The 23,560-nt window shown below is 28.1% G+C and overlaps 2 protein-coding genes across 2 annotated transcripts; both read right to left on the bottom strand.

Annotated features, from left to right (window-relative positions):
* Positions 1-11,731: 11,731 nt before the first annotated feature.
* Positions 11,732-12,952, bottom strand: LOC101223057 (protein MIZU-KUSSEI 1). The gene has a single exon (XM_004147091.3). It carries the CDS (start codon positions 12,799-12,801, stop codon positions 12,073-12,075), a length of 729 nt encoding a protein of 242 aa, XP_004147139.2. The 5' UTR covers positions 12,802-12,952; the 3' UTR covers positions 11,732-12,072.
* A 2,498-nt stretch (positions 12,953-15,450) lies between these two features.
* Positions 15,451-16,344, bottom strand: LOC101216020 (nudix hydrolase 1). Its single transcript, XM_004147063.3, has 2 exons — positions 16,105-16,344; positions 15,451-15,992 (listed from the first exon to the last, which is right to left on the bottom strand). The coding sequence occupies exons 1-2, from the start codon at positions 16,262-16,264 to the stop codon at positions 15,697-15,699; spliced, it is 456 nt and encodes a 151-aa protein (XP_004147111.1). The 5' UTR covers positions 16,265-16,344; the 3' UTR covers positions 15,451-15,696.
* Positions 16,345-23,560: the final 7,216 nt, after the last annotated feature.

Raw genomic sequence — 23,560 nt, 5'->3', positions numbered from 1 at the left:
TTACATTAAATACAAAAAGAAAAAGAAGGGACAAAATTCTCTCTCTCTCTCTCTCTCATTTGCAATGTAATGTAATTTTAAGGCTTTGGTCTCACAAATCTGTCTTACAGATTTGTGTCAAATACTTTTTCAAGCATGAGCATTAAATGCCACTTTGGTGTGGGCAAACATAAAGACTTACAATTCTTCAATCTCATCCATTTTCATATCTTTTTTGTTAAACACTTTCAATTCAAATCTTCTCACTTCTTTCTTACACAATACTTCTTTTCATTTTTAACTATATTTTCGACAAATTCAATATTTAACTGCTACTCAATTTAGCTTTTCAGCTTTATTAAAACAACTTAAATAAAATTTCATTTTTTTCCTAAACATTTTTTTAGTTCAATTTGAATTAGAATCGAGCTATTAGCAAATATAACATACCAACAAATTTATGTCAATTTAAATCATAAAGTAATAATTATGTCCATTATTATTTTTTATTTGAGTACATTCCTAAAAGATTAAGATTTAAATTAATATATTTATAAAAAAGAAAGTTATGTTCAAAATAAATACAAAATATGATAATTTTTTATATTCTATCGATAGTCGACGTTGATAAACTTCTATTGGTATCTATAAGTATCTATCATCGATAAAATCTAAAAGTTTGTTTTGGTTCATTATATAATAAATTAATTATAATTGATGATAATTTTTTGAATAATAATTAAAAATATAACAATATTTTAAAAATTACACTAAGCAATTATTTATTTAGAGTTTCACTTATAAAGTTTAATATTTAAATTGATATAAATATTGTTTTAACATGGTACAGTATATCATAATAAGAATTATACTAACAAAGATTTTGGGGGCAGAGAGACAGTTGGGATCATAAATGCATATTGAATATTATCCCCAACCAATGCACCATTTTTTTTCATCCACCATCTCCCTTCCACCTAATTTTAATATATATAAATTTCGTCAAATTTTTGGGTTATGTTTGAAAGACTATATCATTTTTTTTATATATACACGATCGTTAATCAAAGTATTTATAAAAGCATAACAAAATTTTAGATTTTATGAATGATTGATAGCTAGTGTATTGATAAAGATTGATAGAAGTTTTACATTTTAAAAAAAAATATTTTCAATAATTTTTCATTTACAATCACATTCCTTAATTTTAATTAAAAATCTATAAAGCAATACAATAAAAGTTATTTGGAGACATTCTATTCATTTTGTTAGTTTAGTTTTTAAGAGTTTGATAGAAATCTATAGTTTTTTACTTTTACCATTATGTAGTGGTTTGTTGTTTCTAAGTTTGGGTCAATTCACTAAAAATCTTATACTATTTTAATTACATTCACCAATGGATTGATTCAATTTTAACCTCTGCCAATATTGAATTTAATGGAAAAGCATTGATGCATGTATTCATTCATTTTCAAACAAGAGTTACTAAATTGAAACAAAGTATGTTTTGCCTTTTAACCATTAGAGCATTAGGATATTAAGAATATTAAGGTATTTAATGTATTATAATACAGTTTGATTATTATTAAATATGTATTATTTACTTTACTTAAGTCCCTTTAATCTCTCTACCTATTTACATACTCTCATTTATTTTTTTCGTTGAGAAATAATGAAATAGATATTGAATCAATAATTTTCTTAGAAATATCATGAAGTGATGTCACCCACTACTTGTCTCTATGTCATTTTAATATTCCTTAGATCATGACGAATTGCAAAACAATAGTTTTGTTGACAATCATTTCTCTATTACATAAAATTAAAGCTTTGTTACTTTATTTTATTGCTAATACTAAAAAGATAATTCAATTTAATCTCTAAAACTTTCATAATTGGATTATTTTAATTTTTTTATTAAAAAATTTGTGTTAATTAGCATAGCTTTCACTCATGTAAAAAAAAAAACTCTAAATACTAAATTAGTGTAAAATATAGAATACTTTTTAAGAATGAAATTTTTATTTAAATAACTTTGGGCTGGTTTTAAATAAAATAACTAATGCATAGTATCTCAATTAATTCTTCACTTAAAAAAGTTAGAATATACTTCTATACCTCCAACTTCTAAATTTTATTTGCACCATTTTTTTATTTTAATTTTTAATTTTTGTTGACCATGTCCATATGGCATTTTCTAATGCAAAATTATATATATATATATATATATATATAGGCTATATGCTTATTCTAAAAATATTAGTATATATGACTCTTCATGATCTGACCAAGAAGCTAAAATTTATTTAAGTGATATTGACATTTTCAAATTCTTCATTGGATTTGGACCCATGAAGAGAATTTCCTGTACGTTTCACGAGTTATATAATTTAATCAACAATAAATGCATTGAAAAAGTGTACGAATACTTAATATTATTTTATTAACTATATATGTATATATATATATATATATTAAACTCAAGGTTGATAGTATCAACAGTTTATCAATTGTGTTAGGGTTAGTAGCTCACTTTACCTTTATATTCTACTACTTTTGTTCATGTCTAATCCATCCTTAAATAAAAGGGTTATTGTTTCTCTTTACTACGACCCTTTGTTGACAATGAAACCTCCATTTTTCTTCAGTCTTATTGTGAAAAAGAGTGAAAAGAAAACACATGTTCTACTTTATCAAGTATTTATTTGTTACCAATATTGTTAAAAAGTTGCCTCTAAATTTTGGGTTAGGGTCAATTATATCATCAATCTATACTTTCCAAAAGTTTTACCAACTCAATTACAAGCTTCTAATTTCATGCGTAATAGATTTCTATTTAATGGTTCCATCAAGTAGACATCACAAGTTTTTTTACACTTGTATTCAAACACTTAGAAAGTCAATCCAAACACATTCTCAAATATTTTTACGCTCCAATATTTGAATATATAGTTTGAAATTAATAAACTATCAAAAGTAATCCATCAAGTCAAGTAAAACCGTATCGTGAGAGTGTTAGTGTTAGAAAACCTAACTCATACAATTTTTTCTAAGTATAGTGATCGATTAACTTGGCGTATAAAAAGCTCAAAAACAACCTAATAAGTTGGGTGAACATTTGACACAATTATTCTACACAATTGCAAAAGAGATTAAATAATAAGTTGAAATTAACATCATCCACTCCCTTAGAGCAATAACTTCTATAAGCAAGCACTAAATTAGAAGGAAAACAAAAACCAAAAAGGGGTATAGTAAATAAGTAACATGATAAAAAAGGAAATGTGTATGAGAGACAGAAGATGACCCACATTACCCATATGGGATAATTTAAATTTCCCCAAAGAAAAGAAAAAGTCTCACACACACACCCCATGTGCATTTGGCCTTTGGGTATAATGCATGCATACATCACATTTTCAAACAACACACCCTTTTCCTTTAATACAACATTTTCATTTTCACACCCCATATCTAATTCCCAAATATTTTAACATTATAATGTAAAGTTAAGAACTAGCAATTTCCCATTTTTCAGCCACAAGAAAAGTTATATGTCTTCCTACTCTATAAATTTGTTACCTACTATGATAAATACGAGGGCGACACCCAATTCATACTACTATTATTATAAGCAACTTGTTTGTTTTCTCGTAACTTTTTACTTGGTTTTCATGTTTTATTCGAAATTATAAATTTTATGAAAACAAAAATAAGTATATAAAAGGTATGATGATATGATTTACGTTGTAGGTTTAATTTTAAAAGACGACCTGAAACAAAATTTTGTTTTTTTTTTTTAACGTTTGGCTAATAATTTGATAGAATTAAAATAAAATGAATTGGATGAAAGTGTAATAAGTAAATGAAAATGATAGATTTTGTAAGGGTGTAATAAATGTTGTAAATGATTAAATTCAACAAATAGTCCTGGAAATGATTGGGTATTAAGAATTTGGTGTGTTAATATATTAAAATTGTGCAATGTTTGTTAAGAATCAAATTATATTTAAACGTAAGAAAAGAAAACGATGATGATGAAAAGAATAATGGATTAAAAATTAGAATTAATGTCACAAAAATGTATTAATTAGCCTCAAATATACTCATTACCTAACCTTTTTGTAATTAATAATTAAACAAATCACCCACTTGTTTTCGTTAATTCAACTATGAATTCCTTTTTTCAAAGCTTTGAAATCGACCATTTTCAACTCTCTATATATGTATATATATATTTTTTTTTCAAATTTCATACTCCATCCATTAAATACCATTCTTTTTTTTTTTTCTCTCTCTCTCTCTCTACATTAAAATATGTAAATTCTTTAGTCAAATTTTGCTCATTGTAGACGTAAGAGTTGAAATCATAAGTTTTTATTTATTTTAAAATTATTTTTCTATGTTCAAAGTTGCATTACTTTAATGAGAAAACCTCCTATGTAATATCATACATCAACTTTGTGTATTTAGTTTGACGTAACTATTGCAAATGATAAAAATCGTTGAAAACATTTACAAAATATAGTAAAAATTTAGAATCTATCAATGATACATACGGATATATTTCTACAATGATTTTTATCTGTGTCTATCGTTGGAGTTATATATTTAGTCTTCACGTCAATTTTCAAAATTGGAGTTATATTAGCCATGTAGGTGGTGTAGGATGGATACGTGGTTCAAAATCATTTATTTTTGTGTTAGAGTAGTTGGTTATTCATTCTTATAATTAGATTGTGTTGAATCGAGTCAACATCCATATATTATATATGTCTCGTTTTGATAAAGATGACTAGGTGAATGACACATGAAATGAGACGATGAATGTTTCCTTCGTCTATGTAAGATGTGGTTACAATAATGCATTGATATAAATTAATCCTTTTTTGTGGAAGGTATTAAAGATGAAGGTACGGAATTTATTTAAAGATGTTTAGCTTCTGCTTCTCATTTATTTTATTTAATTTTATAAAGAGTAACACATTAATCTCTAAAATTTGAATGCCGCCGGTTAGATGAAATGGAGAAGTGAAGAGAGCAAAGTTGTTGGGATGCTGATTGGATGCGGTAGTGCACAAATGAAATACGGTACGAGTCACTGACGTGGCAAATTCCAGATATCTATCAAATCTCAAAAAAAAAAGAAAAAAGAAAAAGGAAAATCAAAGATCGGTGGCGGACCCCACTCCACCTAGTTTTCTTACAACACCTTCGCACGCAAAAGATCGCCTCATTTTTCCTCTTCTTTTCTTTCCTTTCCTTTCCTTTCCTCCTTTTTTCCCCCTTCTCCCCTTTTAATTATACATTTACATTATATTATCTCTACTTCATCTAACTCACATTTTTTCAACTTTATTGCTCATCTCCTTCTTTTCTTTTACCAAAATTCAAACTTAATTACAACCAATATTAATTATTATTTTTAAATATTATGAATATAACAAAACACAAGTCTGTTGATTGCTGGTAGATTTGGATATATTCTAAATCCTTCTTCTTCTTTTTTTTTCTTTTTATTGATGATAAATGGAGACTAAGAAAGAAGGTAAGAAAGTTGGGAAAAATTACCCACACCATAACAAGAAAAAATAATAGTTGACACTAGATTTGTTTGAAAGTACATACACTTTTATCTTGTTTTTACTCCATCATTGCTATTATTTTACTTATTTTATCAGATTACTCTAAATTTCACCCACTAATTTTGAATGGCAGGAAAACTATCTTCCACTTTTAAACTTGAACCAAACTGATATATATATATATATATATAAAGAATTGGAATCACAAATAATTGAGAAATAGGAAAAGTAACTTTAAATTTCAAGTTTATGAAAATTGAGACTCAAATTATTTGTGGTGAGATCATTATTATAAAGAAAGAAAGAAAGAAAGAGAAGAATGAAAGTGGCGGCATTGGAATAGAGAACGGAAAAAAGGGTAATTTATTATTTATGGATAAATTATAAATAAATAAATAAGAATTTGACTTTTTATTTTACATTAATATTTAATATTTAAATAACCTGTGATAATTTCTTATTTATCGACGAGTACTTGCCATCTATGGAGTCCGTTTTATGGCGCGTGTCTCACAAACATCTTCTCAAATACTTTGCTCCTGTTCCCATTCTTTCAAACACTGACCCACACGCGCCAATAAATACTTCTTACTAAATTTAAATTGTTTTTTATTTGTTTGTATTGAAATATACAAATTTAATATTTTTTTAATGAAAAGTATATTTTCTTTTTAGATTTGTTTAACATATTAGTTATTGACATATGTATAAACGTTGATGACTTTTTACTATAGAGTAAAAAGAAAAGAAAATGGCATTTTAATGGGTCAAAGAAATTTTCAAATAATTAGACTGTTTTTTTATATATAGAGAAAAAAAATTGATGTTTATAAATATTTAACTCGATAATATCTAATAAGAGCTAAACTCAACGAAAATCAACGAAATTTATGGTTTGACTCTCTAGGTTGATCAATTGTTATATGCTACAAAAACATAATTATATTGGCCAATAATATTCTTACTTTTCTCATGAAACAATTTAAGGAATATGCCGATCTAGTAAGAATAACTTCTTCCATTAATTAGATATACCATTTTTAGTACAAGCAATTATATGCACTAAATAGTTTGAAAAGCGACTTGACCTTTCAGTAGGAAACTAAGTTTCATCATCTTCATACCTACAATAAATGGATTTAATTACCAATTTAAATTTAATTGATATTTTCATAAAGAATTAGTTAATTAAATAAAGAGAGGCGTGGTCATGGTGTATGTAGTCGAAGGCGGCACCAAATATGTGTACGATTACGTTGAATTGGGCTTTGCTTTCTTATTTATTTATTTATATATGAATTAAAATAGTTTATTTTTTTTTTAAATATATATATATATAAAGAAGAAAATAGTTAAAATGAATCCTTGTTCCCAAAGGCGTTGACATTTGAAAAAATGTCCAATAGTCATAGCGTGTTAGCTTAGCGTGTTACCCTATAGTTTTTAATTCAATTTAATTTATCCTATACTTTAATATTTCCTTTGTATATATATATTTATTTAATTTCATGCAAATATATATACAAATCTCATTCCCCCCCTTTTCCCTCATTTTCCCCAAAACACACCACAAAAATCCCCAATTTTCTCTCATCTCTAATGGCCTCCTCCTCCATTTTCTTCATCCTCCTCCTCATTCTTCCCCTTCCCAATTTCACCACCGCACGCCCATTTCCAGCAACCACAATGACGGAGCCCTCGTCTCACAATACCCACCTCACCACCGCTTTCCGCTTCAACCATCAAATCTTCAGCTTCCTTCCCAAAGGCCCCATTCCGCCTTCCGCTCCTTCAAAAAGACACAACTCGCTCATCAACTCCGCCCCGCTCAACTGAGTTCTCTCTCTCTCTCTCTCTCTCTCTTTCTCTCAACTCGTCCTTAATTTTGGAGCATTTTCCCCCCCAACGCCTGTCATTCTAATCTAAGATCCTAATTGCAATCTACAGGCTCTTTTTTCTTTTTTTTTTTCTTCTCTTTGTTGGAAAAAAGAAACATATATATATATTTATATGTAGAATTATAGATATAGTGTGTATACAAAATTCCATTTGTTTATATGTGAAAGAGGTTCTCTTAATTTCCTTTCTTTTTCTTTTATTATTATTTATGGCCTAATTTTCAATTAATTCACAGGTAGGGAATTCGAATTGTAGTAGTTATGATCCATCTATGTTTTTTATTTTTGGGTTGAAATAATGAATTCCCCTAATTAATTGATTATATAAATACTGAATGAAAATTGGATGGTCCCAGATGAAGCAATATTAGGAAGGTGCAGTTCATATAAGGAAGTGAAATTTTGAAAAGACAGCTTGGATTATTTTTTTTTTATTTTTTATTTATGCATGCCTTTTCTTCTAATTACCAAAATTGTCCTTTTTTATTTTTACTTTTAATACACTTTTAAATCAAGATATTTTAGTTTTAATATCTTATTTTGTCCGTACATTTTGGATTTTTAAAGTATTAATTAAAGGAATTATTGTATATATAGTAAATTTCATATCTTATCATTATGTTATTTAACTTAATTTTTCTTTTAAAGTTTCCTTTTAACATGGTTGTATGTTGAGAAGCCTAAAAGGCTCTCTCTTTTTCCTTTCTTTTTGTCTCTCTAAAATTCTCTCAATTATACAGGGAGAGTTTTCAATATGGTATTAAAGAAAAACTTTGTAATGGATATTTAGGTCTATAAGTTTGTTTTATTGGTACAAGTAAAAGCCTATCTTGCTAGCCTCTTTTTTTTTTTTATTATTTTCAATAATAAATTGATATGTTATTTATGTATCACAAGCCTTCACGGTAGCTAACATCTTTGGTATGTTCACTTTCACGATTGTTAGTTCCTTTATGTTTCTACCAAGTACTTAATTTATTAACATTTAGTTGGCTTATATCTCACATATTCATACTATTTAATATATCATTATATAAGAAACTTGAGTGTTGTCTAGTTACCTATAAATCTCTATATGCATCTCAAATAACAACCAAGCAAAAGTTTACTAAGACCGTAAACATATATAAAAATAGATATATGATTATTATTTTTTAAAAAATAAATAAATAAACAACACCTAATTATTTTCCTTAAGTATAAACTATACAAATATAGATTATATGTATTTAATACTTAGAATTTTTCAGAATAAATATACCTGAAATATGGCAAAATTCCAGCAGAAGATTGTGCAAAAAACTTTCCATGTTAGGGAGACTTTATTGGTTGATTTAATGAAAATTGGCAATATTACATTTTTAAAAATTAAAGTACATTTTTCCATTTCCAACATAGCTCTAATGGATTTTCATTTATATATTATATTAATTTGTATAAAAGAGGGGGAAAATTAATGCATACATTTTTAGAGTGTATTTTTTTTTTAAAAAAAATTGAGATTTAATCATGGCTAAATAATTAATTTATTCTGATTAAAAGAATTAGTAATAAACCTACCAAAATTTTTATTGTTTTTCTTAAACAAGGAAATGAAATGCATTTAATGTTTGTATGCTAAAAGTCAGCATTCAACTACAAATATAAAACTTTTTTTGTAAATGGAGACATGACTAATTATACAAGTAGGGGCAAAGGAGTTGGAAAAACAAGGAAGTGAAGACAGTTCTACTTCCAAAAACTGCTATAATAATAACTTTGACATTATAGGATCAAAATATTTGGAAATTATACAAACATTATATCATAATTTCACTTTTGACTAAACTAATCTTCCACATATTCATATATCAAACACCATGTGGTTTAGACCATTGGTAGATACGACTCTCTTCATCTATGTATTCTTATGTCACTCTCAACAAAAGGAAAGGGCATGATTCCAAGAGACACCATGAAGGGTTTTATAGCGTTAGACTCGTTTAAAATTTCAAACTTAGAACATTCAAACCGATATAGGGTTTAAAGTTGAGGTTAAAATGGTAAATTTGTGTGTGTGTTTGGAAAAAAGAAAAAAGAAATAGTAATATAGTAATATAGTAATGGGATAAATGAATTAAGAGGATGTTATGGGTGTTAATCAGGAAGGTGTTTCCTAATGAAGGGAATTAAATGAGGAATTTATGTAGTTTAGTTTTAATTAATGAATAAGTGAATAAAATAATATGGTGGCACCCGACCCGACTCCGCTAATTTGGGTCAGAATTATTCCAAAAGAGATTCTAAAATTCAAACCCGGTTTTGACCTATTTCACTTTGTCGGTGTTGTAGGGTCCCAACCCCACAACTCATTTTCTTTTCTTTTTAACTAAATTTCAATATTCTATTTACTACTTTATTTACCAAATTTTGTTTTTACTTCTTCATTAAATTACACCTTTAATCTCTCCCCAACAATCGTAGTTTCCATTTCATAAAAATTTTGTTTTGATACAACTATTTTATTTCTAATGTTAAAAATATATTAAAATTTTACGTTCATTTTTATTATTTTATGAGGTACACTTTGTATTTTATCAAAATATTTAGTTTTTAATTAATTTATTGATTTATTTATGCTGCAATTTTGGAGACAAAATTGTTACATCAAATAGAAAGAATAAAGAATAAAGTTAGTGAAAATTTTGGACTAAATTCTTTAGGTGGAGCATTTCTAATGTAATTTTTAGTTAAATAAATTATTGTGGAATGTTCTAATCGGATAAAGCAGCAATTAGAATCACAAATCCTCATAATTTAGAGACATTTAAATATTAGGACTTTATAGTTTTTTTTTTAGAAAAAAAAACTTAAATATTACAACAATCCTTGATTAGGTTAAAAACAATTTTCAATTACATCATAATTTTTTTAAAAAGAAAAACCAAAAATACATTGCAACAAAACTCCTTGGGTAACTATTTCAATTTTTTTCTTAAATTTTTGTTTATTAAATTAAAAAATCATATATATTTGATAACTTATTTTTGTTTTAGAAAAATATAACTTATTTTTCTAAAGTTTTTTTTTAATTTTTAATTTTCTTTCATTATTATTAAAATAAGTTAAAAAAAAAAAAAAGAATTAGCACACTACTTAATCATCTAATATCCTAATTTAATCATCTAACAAAATGATTGCAAAAACTTTACTAGACAGTAACAAAACTTTTATAAATACATTGATATATATGATAGACCATGAATGATATAGTTTTTTTTTACAATAAAAGATATATTGTTAATAGAATTTGCTATATATTTGTAATTTTTTCAGAATGTTACTATATATATATACACGATTATATTTGCAATTGTTTCCACCCCTAAATATTAGTATGTGTATGCAAAATACTTGGAGACTAATGGGCTTTCCATCAAGAAAGCCTCAAAGCTCAACTCTAAAGTATTTATTTAAAGTCAGAAGGGTTGTTATAATCTCTTGATTTCTAGTTAATTATTATATCATTAAGTGATATATATACACTAATTTTATTATTAAAAATTAAATTTTAGTATGTACCAACGTTATAATCCTTAAAGTTGTAAAGAAAGTACATTAAAAATAAAGTCAAATCAATTCAATTTTTTAGTTCAAATCACATAGATCTCTTGATGGCTAAGATATCTATACCTTAGTTGAAGTATGTTAGTGCGCTCTATTTGGGCTACTTAATTTATATTTGAACTTTTAATGATAGCTCTTAATGATTCTTTTTTATTTAATTTGACAATTTTGTGAATGCATGCATTTAAATGATTGGTTTCAAAAGTAAGTTTTCAATATCAAGAAAATTAATTATTTTCTCTACATTTAATTACCTTCAGTCCCATTTAGTCTTTGATTTTAATTTCCTTATCTTCATCATGTGTGTGTATATATCATCATCAAAGTCTAGTTTTGTTTACTACAATGTTTTTTTTCATTATTTGAGATCTCAACTTCCGTTAGCATCATTTAGAAGTTAATTTAAAACTTCATGTACCAATCAAAAATCAAATTTTGGAATCCAAAATATCACTTAGAAGAATGAAATGGAAACTAAGTTTATGGTTTTGAAAATCTACTATCTCTTTAAATCTCAAGGCCAAAAATGAGTGTTACTGATCTAAAATAGTATTTAATTTTTTTGAAGGTATCTTCAATTTAATCATAGTGATTTCAGCCTGAGTTAATCGAACCAAAGATAACAACACAATAATAATGTAGCTGAAAAACAATGCAATTAAATGACTGAAATTTTCCAAGATATAAGATTATTGTTATTGTTATTATGCTCATGAGTCATATTTAATACATATTATTATTACTGCAAAACCCTTCCCCTACAAAGCTTCAAATGGATATAAAGATTTTCTTTTATGAAAAAGAAGAAGAAGAAAAAAAAGAGTTGGTGAAAGTAGAGAAGAAGAAAAATACTTGAGTGAATTCTGAACTACATCCATCTTTTTTTTTCTTTTTTTTTTTGCAGCTCTTTCAAGTATGAGACCAGAAGTACTTGTCATGTATATCGATGAAGATTACTGTAACCCAAACTATACTCCAAGTACTGTTCTTGCGAGAGAAACGAATCAAACCCTGAGCAAAAAAATACTAAGCTCAGGGCCACCAACCCCATCAGGGTTAATCATGTAAAAAGCTTCTGAATCCTTCGAACCCACGACTCTCTCAAACCTAGCCCTCATGAACATCACTTCACCTTCACAACCTCCCTCTTCAATCCCAGGCAACACCCCAGCTCCAACAGTTATAGGCCCAACAGCTCTAAGAATCCTCCATTCTTCAGCCCCACACTCAAACCTATGAGCAACTCCATACTTCTTCCCATTACAATATGCTCTCCATATCCCTTCCTCGTTCAACTCTCCCTTCTTCTTCTTTTTCTCCCCTCTCTCGCACTCCAACGCAATCCTCGCCACCCCCGACGCCATTTCTCGAACGAGCGCAGTCGTCGGCATCGCTAGCTCCACTAAGAACATCGGCTTCGCACTCCCCTCTGTTTGTACCGAGAAATGCACGTGCCCTCGTCTATGACCGAATATCGTCCCCAGGACTCGACACGACCGAGTCCTAATCCCGAACGATAATGCAATGGCGGAACGGAGCTTGGAGACGGAGACAGCAGTGGTGTGCTTGTGTTTTGGAGGGTTGACGGTTAGGATTTGGTGGTGGTCATCTTCTTGATCTTGGTGTTGGTTATGGTTGTGTTTGGTGTTTTTGTTGAAGTTGAAATAATGATTATATCTCTTGGAGAAGGAGAAGGAATCATGTGAAGAAGAATTGGCCATAATCGTTTTCATCTTCAGAAAAAGAAAAAATAATAAGATGGAAAGTTAAACAAAGACAGAAACAAAGATGATGATCTTTCTTGTATGTCTTTGTCTTGTCCTGGTGGGTAAGACTTAATGAGCAATGGAAGGTGGAGCTTTGTGAGTTTAATATAAACACACTTGGTTCTCCTGTGTTTGGTGGTTATACTTACTTTCATATATATATATATATACACACATGGAAAAATTATAGATAATTGTGTTGTTATATTTTGTAAATATTTAAGTTTATTTTGTTACATTTAAAAATAGTTTTATTATTAAATTATATCTTTCACCCATTTTATTTTTTAAAAATAGTTTTGAAAAAGCAAAAAAAAGTATTTTCAAATGGTAGCTCTTTGGTATGCTATTATATGAATAGATGGATGAGTCATGGTATATAATAGAAATGGTAGAAATCTTCTCATATACTACAATAATTGAGCACTATGTATTTTTATTATTACTGATTAGTCACATATCAACATCTTTAAGAATGTGGCAACGTTATATTAAACTAGTATGTACTTAAGAAAAAAAAGTCATTTATAAAAGTAATTCCATAGTATATAAACAAAAAGTGAGTAATTTCATAGTACTGAATATTTCTTTTCTAAACTAACATAGGGATATAGATTTGGTCAATAATTTGTTGAAACACTCAAATTACACAACAAAACATTCTTTGAATTGAGGAATTAGATCAGTAAAAAGCTGAAATTTGATGCAATAGAATTATTTGAACCTAACTTTTATATAAAATTAAAAGAAAATAAAAACAAATCCCAAATACACTCATATTGTTAATTTATTATACAACGACTTTAAATCAAATTAGATTAACATACTAAACATTTCTATTTATTAAGTTAAGATGAGTTTAGATGATTTGAGAAGTGAAAGATTGGATCCTGTCCTTAATTAAATTGCACATACATTTTAGTTCAGAATCAATTTAAATAAAAAATTTGATGGAAAGATTAATATTTGTTAATGTAATTGTATGGTCACTTTCAATTAGTTAGATAATGTGGGAGAAGAACAAAAGGGGAGTAGCTAAAGAGAATCAGGAAAGAGGAGGAAGTTGAGCAACCCAACCTACTTGGGAGAATTGTGTGTTACACAAATAATTAATAACATAATGGTACGGTGGTAGATAATGAAAGAAATTTGGAGAGTTAGGTTTCAAAAAGGACCTCTAAACCCAAACAATATCGTAACCACAAAATTTAAAGTCATTATGTAATATTGTCTCCTCGGAAATCATAAAATAATAATTCAAGTATTTTTCTTTTCTACATTGTTATTTAATTACAAAACTTGTTTTTTAAATGCAATCAAAAAAAGTTTAATGAATGTGTTAAGTCATTCTACAACTTCTTTTTCAAAACTCATTCTTTCAAATAGTTTGAAATTTGAGTTTTTAATTTTATTTTTAGATCTCAAAATTTACCTTTTCTTTTTTAGAACGAAGGAAAGAAATTATACTTTAAGTATAACTATTTTCCATGTAATTGTTTTGCATTAGTTAATAGACATTCACGTTCAGAATATATATATATATATATATGACAATTCACTGGAGTGATAAGCCTTTAGCCGTGACCCAACAGCATATTTTTCAAATCAATCATATCCAAAATTTTGTAATTGTGTTCCTGGGCCACTGTGTGATGGTTTCTGCACAAAGGCATAACAAAATTATGAATTCTCTTCATAAGGGCACTTTTCTTTACGCACCTTATTATGTTCTCAAATCAAATTTAAAAAATACACCACCGATGCTTTACTTTCTTCAAACTTAAATTTGCTCCTTTCACAACCATTTATTACATCAATAAACACACTAAACAGTAAACTTAAGTTTTAGAGTCAAATAACCCATCATACTTTAGTATTATCTATAAGTTGGATACTTGGTTTTTCCAGGTAAAAGCTCAAATTTCAATGTATTCAACTAAACCTCTTTCAACTCCTAGCTAGAGATTAAGAAGTGAATTCGAATTGATAAAGTATAAAATTGTTGTTTTCATAAGAGTGGAATTAATGAATTTTTAGGCCAAACACACATTTGATACACAAGCACCGAGTGTTTTATCTTCACACACATTTGATACAGAAGTACAAAGTGTTTTATCTTAGTTACACATTAGCATGAGAGGGCCTTAAGGGAGGATATTCAAGGTGAAGATATAACTGAGTTTGTTTGTGTTTTTTTCTTCGTCTTTGTTCTTTCTACTTGACACAGTTATCAGTTACTGTATTTGTTATAGAAAGATCAGTGCCCATTTGATCTATTAATCAGAAACATATTTAATTTGTGACTTTTGGCAACTTCTTTGCCAAAACCTTAACCTTCAATAGATTTGCATTTTTCCCTAAGAGCTCCCAGTAACAAAAATGATGTTTCATTTAAAAACAATTGAAACATGAGAGAAATAGCATGATCTATCTTATCTTGTAAGAATTATGTGAAGTCCCTTGAAATTTTCCTATTCTTCCTCGTGGGTTCATATGACATCTTAGATAACATGTATTTCATTTCAAAATTAATTGACAACTAGAGAAGTACTCATCACGCCCGATCCTCAACACAATTATGAAAGAAAACAGTGAGGAATTATGATCAGAAGAAGGTTTTCTCAAACACAAATTTGAAATAACTAAAGGAGCAATTTAAAAGGTACATGACCTTTGGTACCCAGTAGCCATACCTTGAAACATTCAAATAAAGGTTACACAATCCACTCAATAAGCCCCCATAACATTCATCTTCATCAACCAAACTAATATGCATTAAGACACAAAACAAAAAGCTAAAGCATCAGAGAGATTAACATATCAGATTCATCAATTACATGAGTACACTGATAAGAACACCAATCAAACAGGAAATGGATTAAACCCACTTCTTATCATCTTCTTCATAGGCCAAAATAGAGGATTTGGAAGATGATCCCAGTCATACCAGTCCCAGCCACTGCACTTGTTTGGCTCAAGATTTTCCGGAACTTGCGAGGGATCGGACAAAACAGCTCGCATAGAAATGGTGACATAATGAGAAGGCTTTGGATCATTGAGAAAAGGAACGTTTGTAACAGTCAAAAACTCTGTTTTCTCAATGTCCAATCCTGTTTCTTCCTTAACTTCTCTCACAGCACATTCTTCAAACTCCTCGCCTGCAATAATATCCAACCATAAAACAATCACCAAATTTCCCTTTGTTTCACATGGCAGTAAGAGAGAGAAAGAGATGAAAATCATAATCAAGAGAGAGAGAGAAAGATGTACCGAACTCCAGGTGTCCGCCGGGGAGTGCGAAGGTGAAGTGGCTGGAGTCACCGGCGGAGGAAAGCCTTCGACCCATTAACACTGACTTCCCTTTCAAAATGTAAACCACCACTGCAACTCTCGGCACTGGCGCCGCCCTCTCCGCCGTGCTCTTCTGCATTTACGTCGGCTCGCCCCCCCCAAGTTGTGTCGCCTCAAATTCAATCTCCCCCAACGGCGGCGATTTCAAATTTCCTCCGGCGTTATTATTATTTATCGTTTTATATATGGCCGGTCAAAGTGGGTCCCAGTTTGACTGTGAGTCAGCAGTAGCAATGAAGAAAGGAAGAACGTGGAGTGATGCAATTGGTTGATTTTTAACTTTATCTTATTAATAAGTAATTAATTAGTTAATGTAAAGAATTTATATGGTTCTTGCTTGGGCAGCAAGCTTAGAGTAAGGTGTCAATTATTTAAGAGTAAACAGTTGTGAGTAATTTTTTTTTATATTTTTGAGTGATGGGATGTTGATATTGATAATGCTACAATATTAAAAAGTTTATGTATATTTATTTTATAATTATTATTATTAAGTACCTATCAACAACACAGATGACGTTTGAGGTTACAATGGGTTAGAATGAGTTTAGAGTCCAAGTCCATTATTGGTTTGTTGGGTTTTCAATCCAATACAACACTGTTGATTACCATACAATTGGAATATAATTGTGATAGAAACCGATTAGAAATAATAATTAAGTGTATAACAACTATTATTTTAAAGTTTTGTCGATAATATAAAAGCTATTGATGATAGAGTTTATAGTTAATAAGTTTTATCTATGGTAAATTTTATTATTGATAGATTTCTATTAAATGACTTTGGTAGGTAGATTTGAAATTTGTTAATTATATTTACAAATTCTTTATGTTGTGTTATATTTGTTGGGTTTTGATTAAAAATTAAAAGTGTAGTCAAAGGGGACGAGCTCTAAGTTTATAAAAGAAGTTTATGCCTCTATTTCAATGTTTTCTAATTATAAACTTTTTAAGATTAGGGTTAACTTGGTTCAAATTTTTTTGTATTCTTTAGTTGGAGAGGGGAAGAAAATGCATGAATAATCAAGCTTTGAGAGAGTGTTATTGTAACAATTTTTTTCGACTTGTTGAAGTTTTTCACCTAATTTTTTGTCTTAAATTTTTTTCTTTTGCTTTCTTTTAATTTTTTTCAATCATTTTTTTTGTTTTTTCCTTCAGTAAATTTGGGAGGTTTTTCCAACAACGTGGTATGATAGAGCCAAGTTTGAAGTTTCTACAATTTCTCAACGTGGTTGTAGTACTATTTGGCCTTCCATATCATAAAAGAATTCTTGAAACATGTTGCGGTATTTGTGAATATCGTTGTTTGTTCACTGCATGATCTTTTGCTATGAAGAGGAGCACGTTACTGTTTTTTCTAATATATATTTGTTATTGTTATAAATGGAACTTGAAAATATGTTATAATATAATTCTCAAACCAAGTTGAATGTGAAACCCTAAGACATTGTATTTAAAAACCATGTTAAACAACGAGAGCCAAAGAACACAACTCTAACAATCCAAAACCAAATTGATTCCAACTCCTAAATTTATATTGTGTAGATGATCTAACAAACCATGATTATACAAAGTTTTGAAACTCCCATCAACCATCAATCTTCAAAGCTCTCCACAAGCAAGACAAATCAACTCTCACCTGAACCTTTGAAATATTTTGCATTTTAGAATTTTCAGATTTCATCCATCAAAATTCTTACTTTTTTAACGTAAAAATTACAACTCTATTTATACTAAATAAAATATTGAATGAAATGTAACGGTAGCAAATAAAAACAAATCTTAAATAAATATACAATTCTTTAAATATTTAATTTTAGGACTTTTAGGTGGTTCAAACAAACCTTCTCAATACTCCTTCCTTTGGTTCAATTTTGATTAACGTTAATGAAATTTTATCTATATATTTTTTGAAAGAGAAAAAAGATACAAAAAAGTAATTTAGAGAAAATTGGAATGTGAAAATCGTTAGAGAAATTACACAAAAAAAGTTGAGGGTTATTGTTTTGGAGTAGAGATTTGGGGAAGTGGAAGGTCAATCTTGTAAAACTACCATTTAGAACTCAACACGTGTAATGTTCTATTGTTATTGTTAGTAGAGATTAGAGAGATACGTGTAATATTAGTATGTCAGGGTGACAAAAAAGAGGACTAATTTTAAAATATCTCCACCGGTGGACCCCTTTCTTCTTTTGTTTTTGTTTTTTCCAGTTTCTAATTTTATAATTTTATGGTACAAACTTCTGCAAAATAATATTTTTATAATTTTGCAAGATAACATTACACTTCTAATGGTTGTTTGGGGTCATTCAAACTTAATCAAATACATATATATCTTTCTTTTGCAATAACATAGTTAAATGAAAATAAATTTATAGTCTATGATTTTTTTGTTACTTTTATTTTTGTTTGTTTTTTCTTAACGTTTTGTCCATTCTACTATATACATGCTTTTCCAAATTATTAACATTGATTTGATATGTGGATTTATTTTAGATATAATTATTAGACTTAAAGAGTATATCATTATTTATATAATAAACAACTCCACCACACGCTTTAACAATCATAGAACATATGAGTTGAATGTGCATAAAAGATAATTAATATATATTTTTAAGTTGATTGTGTGAACCTAGAGTTGGACGTATAAAAGTAGTCACCAAAGTTAGTTTATGTAGTGTGGAAACAATACTTTTGACAATAGCCAATGAACAGAACACTAGAAACATTAGAAGACGATAGAATTAGAATTAGATTAAGATGCTAAAATATACAAAATCAATACTCAAAATTGATGGACTAAAAAATGAGTTAATATATTATACCAAATCAACCTACCATATTTTGGTTAAATTAAGATATGTAATTATATAAATGTTAGGATGGATTAACGATAATTAAATATTTTAAAGTACTCAAAAGCATTGCTATCAAGTCCCCCACTTTCAAAGTTAATTATTAAAATTTAATAAAAATAATGGTGATGTGACATGGATGCTATGTTATAGTGATGTGACATAGATGTAGATGGTATGTTTTCTATTAACCAATCGTTTTCTAAATTTAACATTAACAAATCCAATCATGTCTATTTAAACTATGGACTTTGTTATATGTATTGATTAGACTCTCAACTTATCAAATTGGATTTTTAGTTTGCCATTTCTTTAAAAATAGCTTATGCATAAACTTTCATTCTACATTTCATCTATCCACATTTAAAGAAGCTAGTGTCCGTGTAAGAATTCATGCATTCATGATTTATAAAGGCAACCTTAATAAATGATCCAAATTGATTTCGATGTCAAAGTGTTTGAGAAGACGGAGAGCCACTAACGTCCTTAAAATGAGTTAATTTTAAAGTAAAATAATATTTGAAGTAATTATCTCATAAAATAAGTGGAAGCATTCCATCAATTAGATTATATTGAAAAAAAAATTACCCTCAAGTAAATGAGAAATTGGTGCGATTTCTCAAAAATTTGTTATAGGACACACTACAAGAAAATAAGTAATTTATGACACACAACACGAACTTTGGGATAAAAGACGTTGGAAGAAAAAGCTTTTTCCGACACCATAGAAGCTCTGTCGTAAAAGGTTGACAATTCCAACGTCGTGCATAATGGCGTTGGTGAAAGATTGACAATTCCGACGTCATGCTAGCACTTTTCTCGACACCGTTATGCATGGCATCGAGAATAGGTGGATCACTGGCGTTCGCGAATTGCGTTGGGAGATCCCCTACATATTTGAGTTTTGTATTCACATAACACATAACACATAACTCAAATAAAAAGGAAAAGATGAAAGAAAAAGAGGAAGAGGCTGCGAGAGAGATCGTTGTTCGCCGCCGCCACTCCCTTCGTCTTCGTCTCTTTCACAACTTCTTGGTTTGAGGTAATTCAAAGTTTAAAATCCTAAATATAAACCCCTTTGAATTTGTTCTTAATTTTCTTTTCTATCATTGAGTTTCTTTTATTATGATTATTCAAATATTTGTTATTGATTTCTATTTTTTTGCTATATTCAACATTTAGGAATATGTTGTAATCCGCTCTTTATGTTATTGGCAACCATGGTGAGTTTAGAAGGTAGAATAAGATTTTATTTTTCTTGTTGTTTACTTACTAGCTTAGTGTATTTTCGTGGTTTGAATTTTTGCATATGTTTGTTTGCACACAACAGCTACAAATGTGGAGGAAGTTGAAGAAGATGATCAAATGGATGGTTACCCAAGTAGGAAAATGATGATGATATATGGGAAGGTGTTTTTTCTTTTTAAAAAAAAAACAGAGGATATCCCGACGCTATATCCCGTGCATTGGGATATCCTCTTCAACAGATTTTTCCCGGCTTCGATCCTAACGCAAACTTATGCACCGAAAAATCATTTTCCAATGTTTTTTCTATTTCTCTCGATGCTTTTGTGCGTTTGGAGATCTCCATTTTCTTGTAGTGACATCAACTAAAATGATTGAACTCCCAAATATAAAAAATTATTACATAATTATATTCCTTGAATATGTTAGAAATACATAAAATATATAAAATTAGCACAATGTCCAAATAATAATAAGACAATCTCGACGTCGATGTCCAAAATTTGAATTCATTTAAACATTCTATATATAATTGATACATATAAAAAAGAAAAGACTACTAATTGATCTAAAGTTTAATTGAATAGATTGTTTCATAATCACACTATCAAATTCTTTATATATCTTTTAGTTTATTCAATTTATACACATGCATTAACAAATGTTGAGCCTCTTCAAGAATAAAACTGAAAAATATATTTAAAAAAATCACGAGTAAATACTTATAGTTTTATATTATTTTTGTAATTAATTACTCTATTTTTATTTAGTTAAATAAAATGAAAAACTAACTACCACTTGTTACCAACTAGTTAATTTAAAAGGGTATAAATTGATTTTTATTTCAAATCTTATATACGCCATCCCTCTACCAATTAAAAGAAAAAGGCATACAATATCATTACTTAGTGATCAAAAGTCCACATTGAGTCTAGTTGAAATTTTTAATTAGGTTGTGTTTACTTTCCTCAATCATAATCAAGGAGTGAGAATAAAAGATAACCCCACCTACCTCATACGGTTAGGCTTTACTAAAACTTGAAATAAAAATCAACTATGGTCCATCTTTTTTTATTGCCTTTCACATAAATAAGTGAAAGTAAGACGATTGATCTTTCATATTTTAAGATCTAACAATTGAAAAGTTATTTTATTTTATTTTTTTCATTAGAAAATCTACATAATTTTAATCTTTAATTCAAACTAAATCTATTAGCTTAATTATAAAAGATTTAAAAAAAAACGAAGGGAGATTTCGTTGGTATTATTATTATTATAGCGTAGAATACCATAATTAGACGAAGGTCATTTTAGATGTTAAGATTTGAAAGAAGTGGAGTAATATAGAACGTTAGATAAAAGAGGAAAGAAAAGAGAGAAAAATAAGAGATCGAAAATTGAAAAATTAGATGATGGGTATATAGATGATCATTTTGGTCCTTATACTAATGACGATGGTTAACATACTTTATTTTCCTAACGTTAGAAAGTAATTAGGGCCGATTATAGTTTAAAAGTTCCAATCTAGTGAAATTAATACGGATAACAAATTTTAAAGTATGATTTTGAAAAATATATATAAAAAAAAAACGAAAAATATTAAGAGTTACAGCAACTTACACATATTTCAGTTAAGATTCGATGAGATTTGAATAATTGTAAAATCTCGTGTAATGCCCTACGGAGATGTAAATGGAAAACCCAAACATTTGAAAAACATCTTTTAGTTAAATTTTGTGTGACCGATCTCACCGAAAGATGTACCGAAATAGTATTGGAAGGATTTCGATTTTTTTTGAAGAGGAGTACTAGTTTTACAAGATAAAACTAGATTAATTTCTCAAATAGTTTTGAGAGATATTTTCTATAATTATTCAACTTTATTAAAAGGAAGAAAAAAACATGTTATTGGCAGCGTTACACGTGCAGTGCAATCATTTTCCTTCTTTACTATGCCTTTCATTTTCATGGTATCATATGATTAAAACTATACATTATAAACATTATATTTAATCATTATAAATGGAGTGATGAACGTTGGGGAATTAACTATACAAAGTTAGTCCCACTTGATTCATTATACGTTTTTTATAACTACATCAAGTTCAGTTCATAACCACACACACTAAAAATATTTTTTAAATAATTTGATTCACATCATCTAATTATTTAATTATATTAACCTAACATTTTCTTTTTCTAAGACAAAATAAAAAAAAGTAAAATGGCTCTTTCCCGACCCATAAAGAAAAAACCATATATATACAAAGTTCAATTTGAGATGGAGAAAAAATAATTCTAAATATCGATTCAAAAGTGTACTCGTTGAAATAAAGAATGAAATAAAAAACACCTAAATAATAAGACTAATAGCTTAGAAAAAGGAGAAGAACTGTCACAAACTTTTTCTCAATTTTATAGAAAAGACAAAGGTGTAAATTTAATTTCAGGTATATATTGATCAATTTATTAAAACATAACATTATAACAAAAAAAAATGGTTATAAAATTTGTAACTATCAGAATAGTAATAATTATATATCATACATTCAATTTGTAACGTTAACTACGATGATAAATGGTTTCCAACAAAAAGCATCAAACTTTAATCCTCTAAATTTATATTAGTTGAACTATACTTATGTTAATTAAATGTTTGATCTCTTAATTGATATAAGATAAAAATATATTTTTGGTACTTAGGTTTTAAATTTAATTTATATGTAGTTGTTAAGTTCGAAAATGTTACACATTTAGTATTAATTTTTATTTCAATTTAGTTCCTAACTATTAAAATGTTATAAAGTTATCTTTAACAATTAAGTTTTATTCCAATTTAGTTCATTCATTTCAATATTTTATATTTTAACCTTAATTTTTCATTAAATACCATCTTCAAAGGTTGGCATTTCAATATTTTATTAATTAAGTAAAATTTTAAAGTTAAATTTAGAGTGATGAAAAATAGTGAATTTAATTAATTGTAAATCTTTTAATTCTTTTAATTTTATTAACAAATACTAAAACAAAAAACGAAAAATAGAAAAATTGATGTTAAAAATGTAAATATTGAAATCTAGGGACTTAAAAAAACTTGTTGATAAAGAGAGCAATGTTAAATCTAATGTTATAACAAGACCATTAACAAAATAAAGACAAAGTAAAAAGATAATAACTCGATGTAATACACCAATATTTGGGGCTGGCTACATCAAATTCAGAAGATTTTTTTACTATAATATAAATGGATTACGAGTACCGATGTAACAAGA

The sequence above is a fragment of the Cucumis sativus genome, chromosome 5 (assembly GCF_000004075.3).
Source record: "Cucumis sativus cultivar 9930 chromosome 5, Cucumber_9930_V3, whole genome shotgun sequence".
NCBI lineage: Eukaryota > Viridiplantae > Streptophyta > Magnoliopsida > Cucurbitales > Cucurbitaceae > Cucumis > Cucumis sativus.
This window is presented reverse-complemented; position numbering and strand designations above follow the sequence as displayed.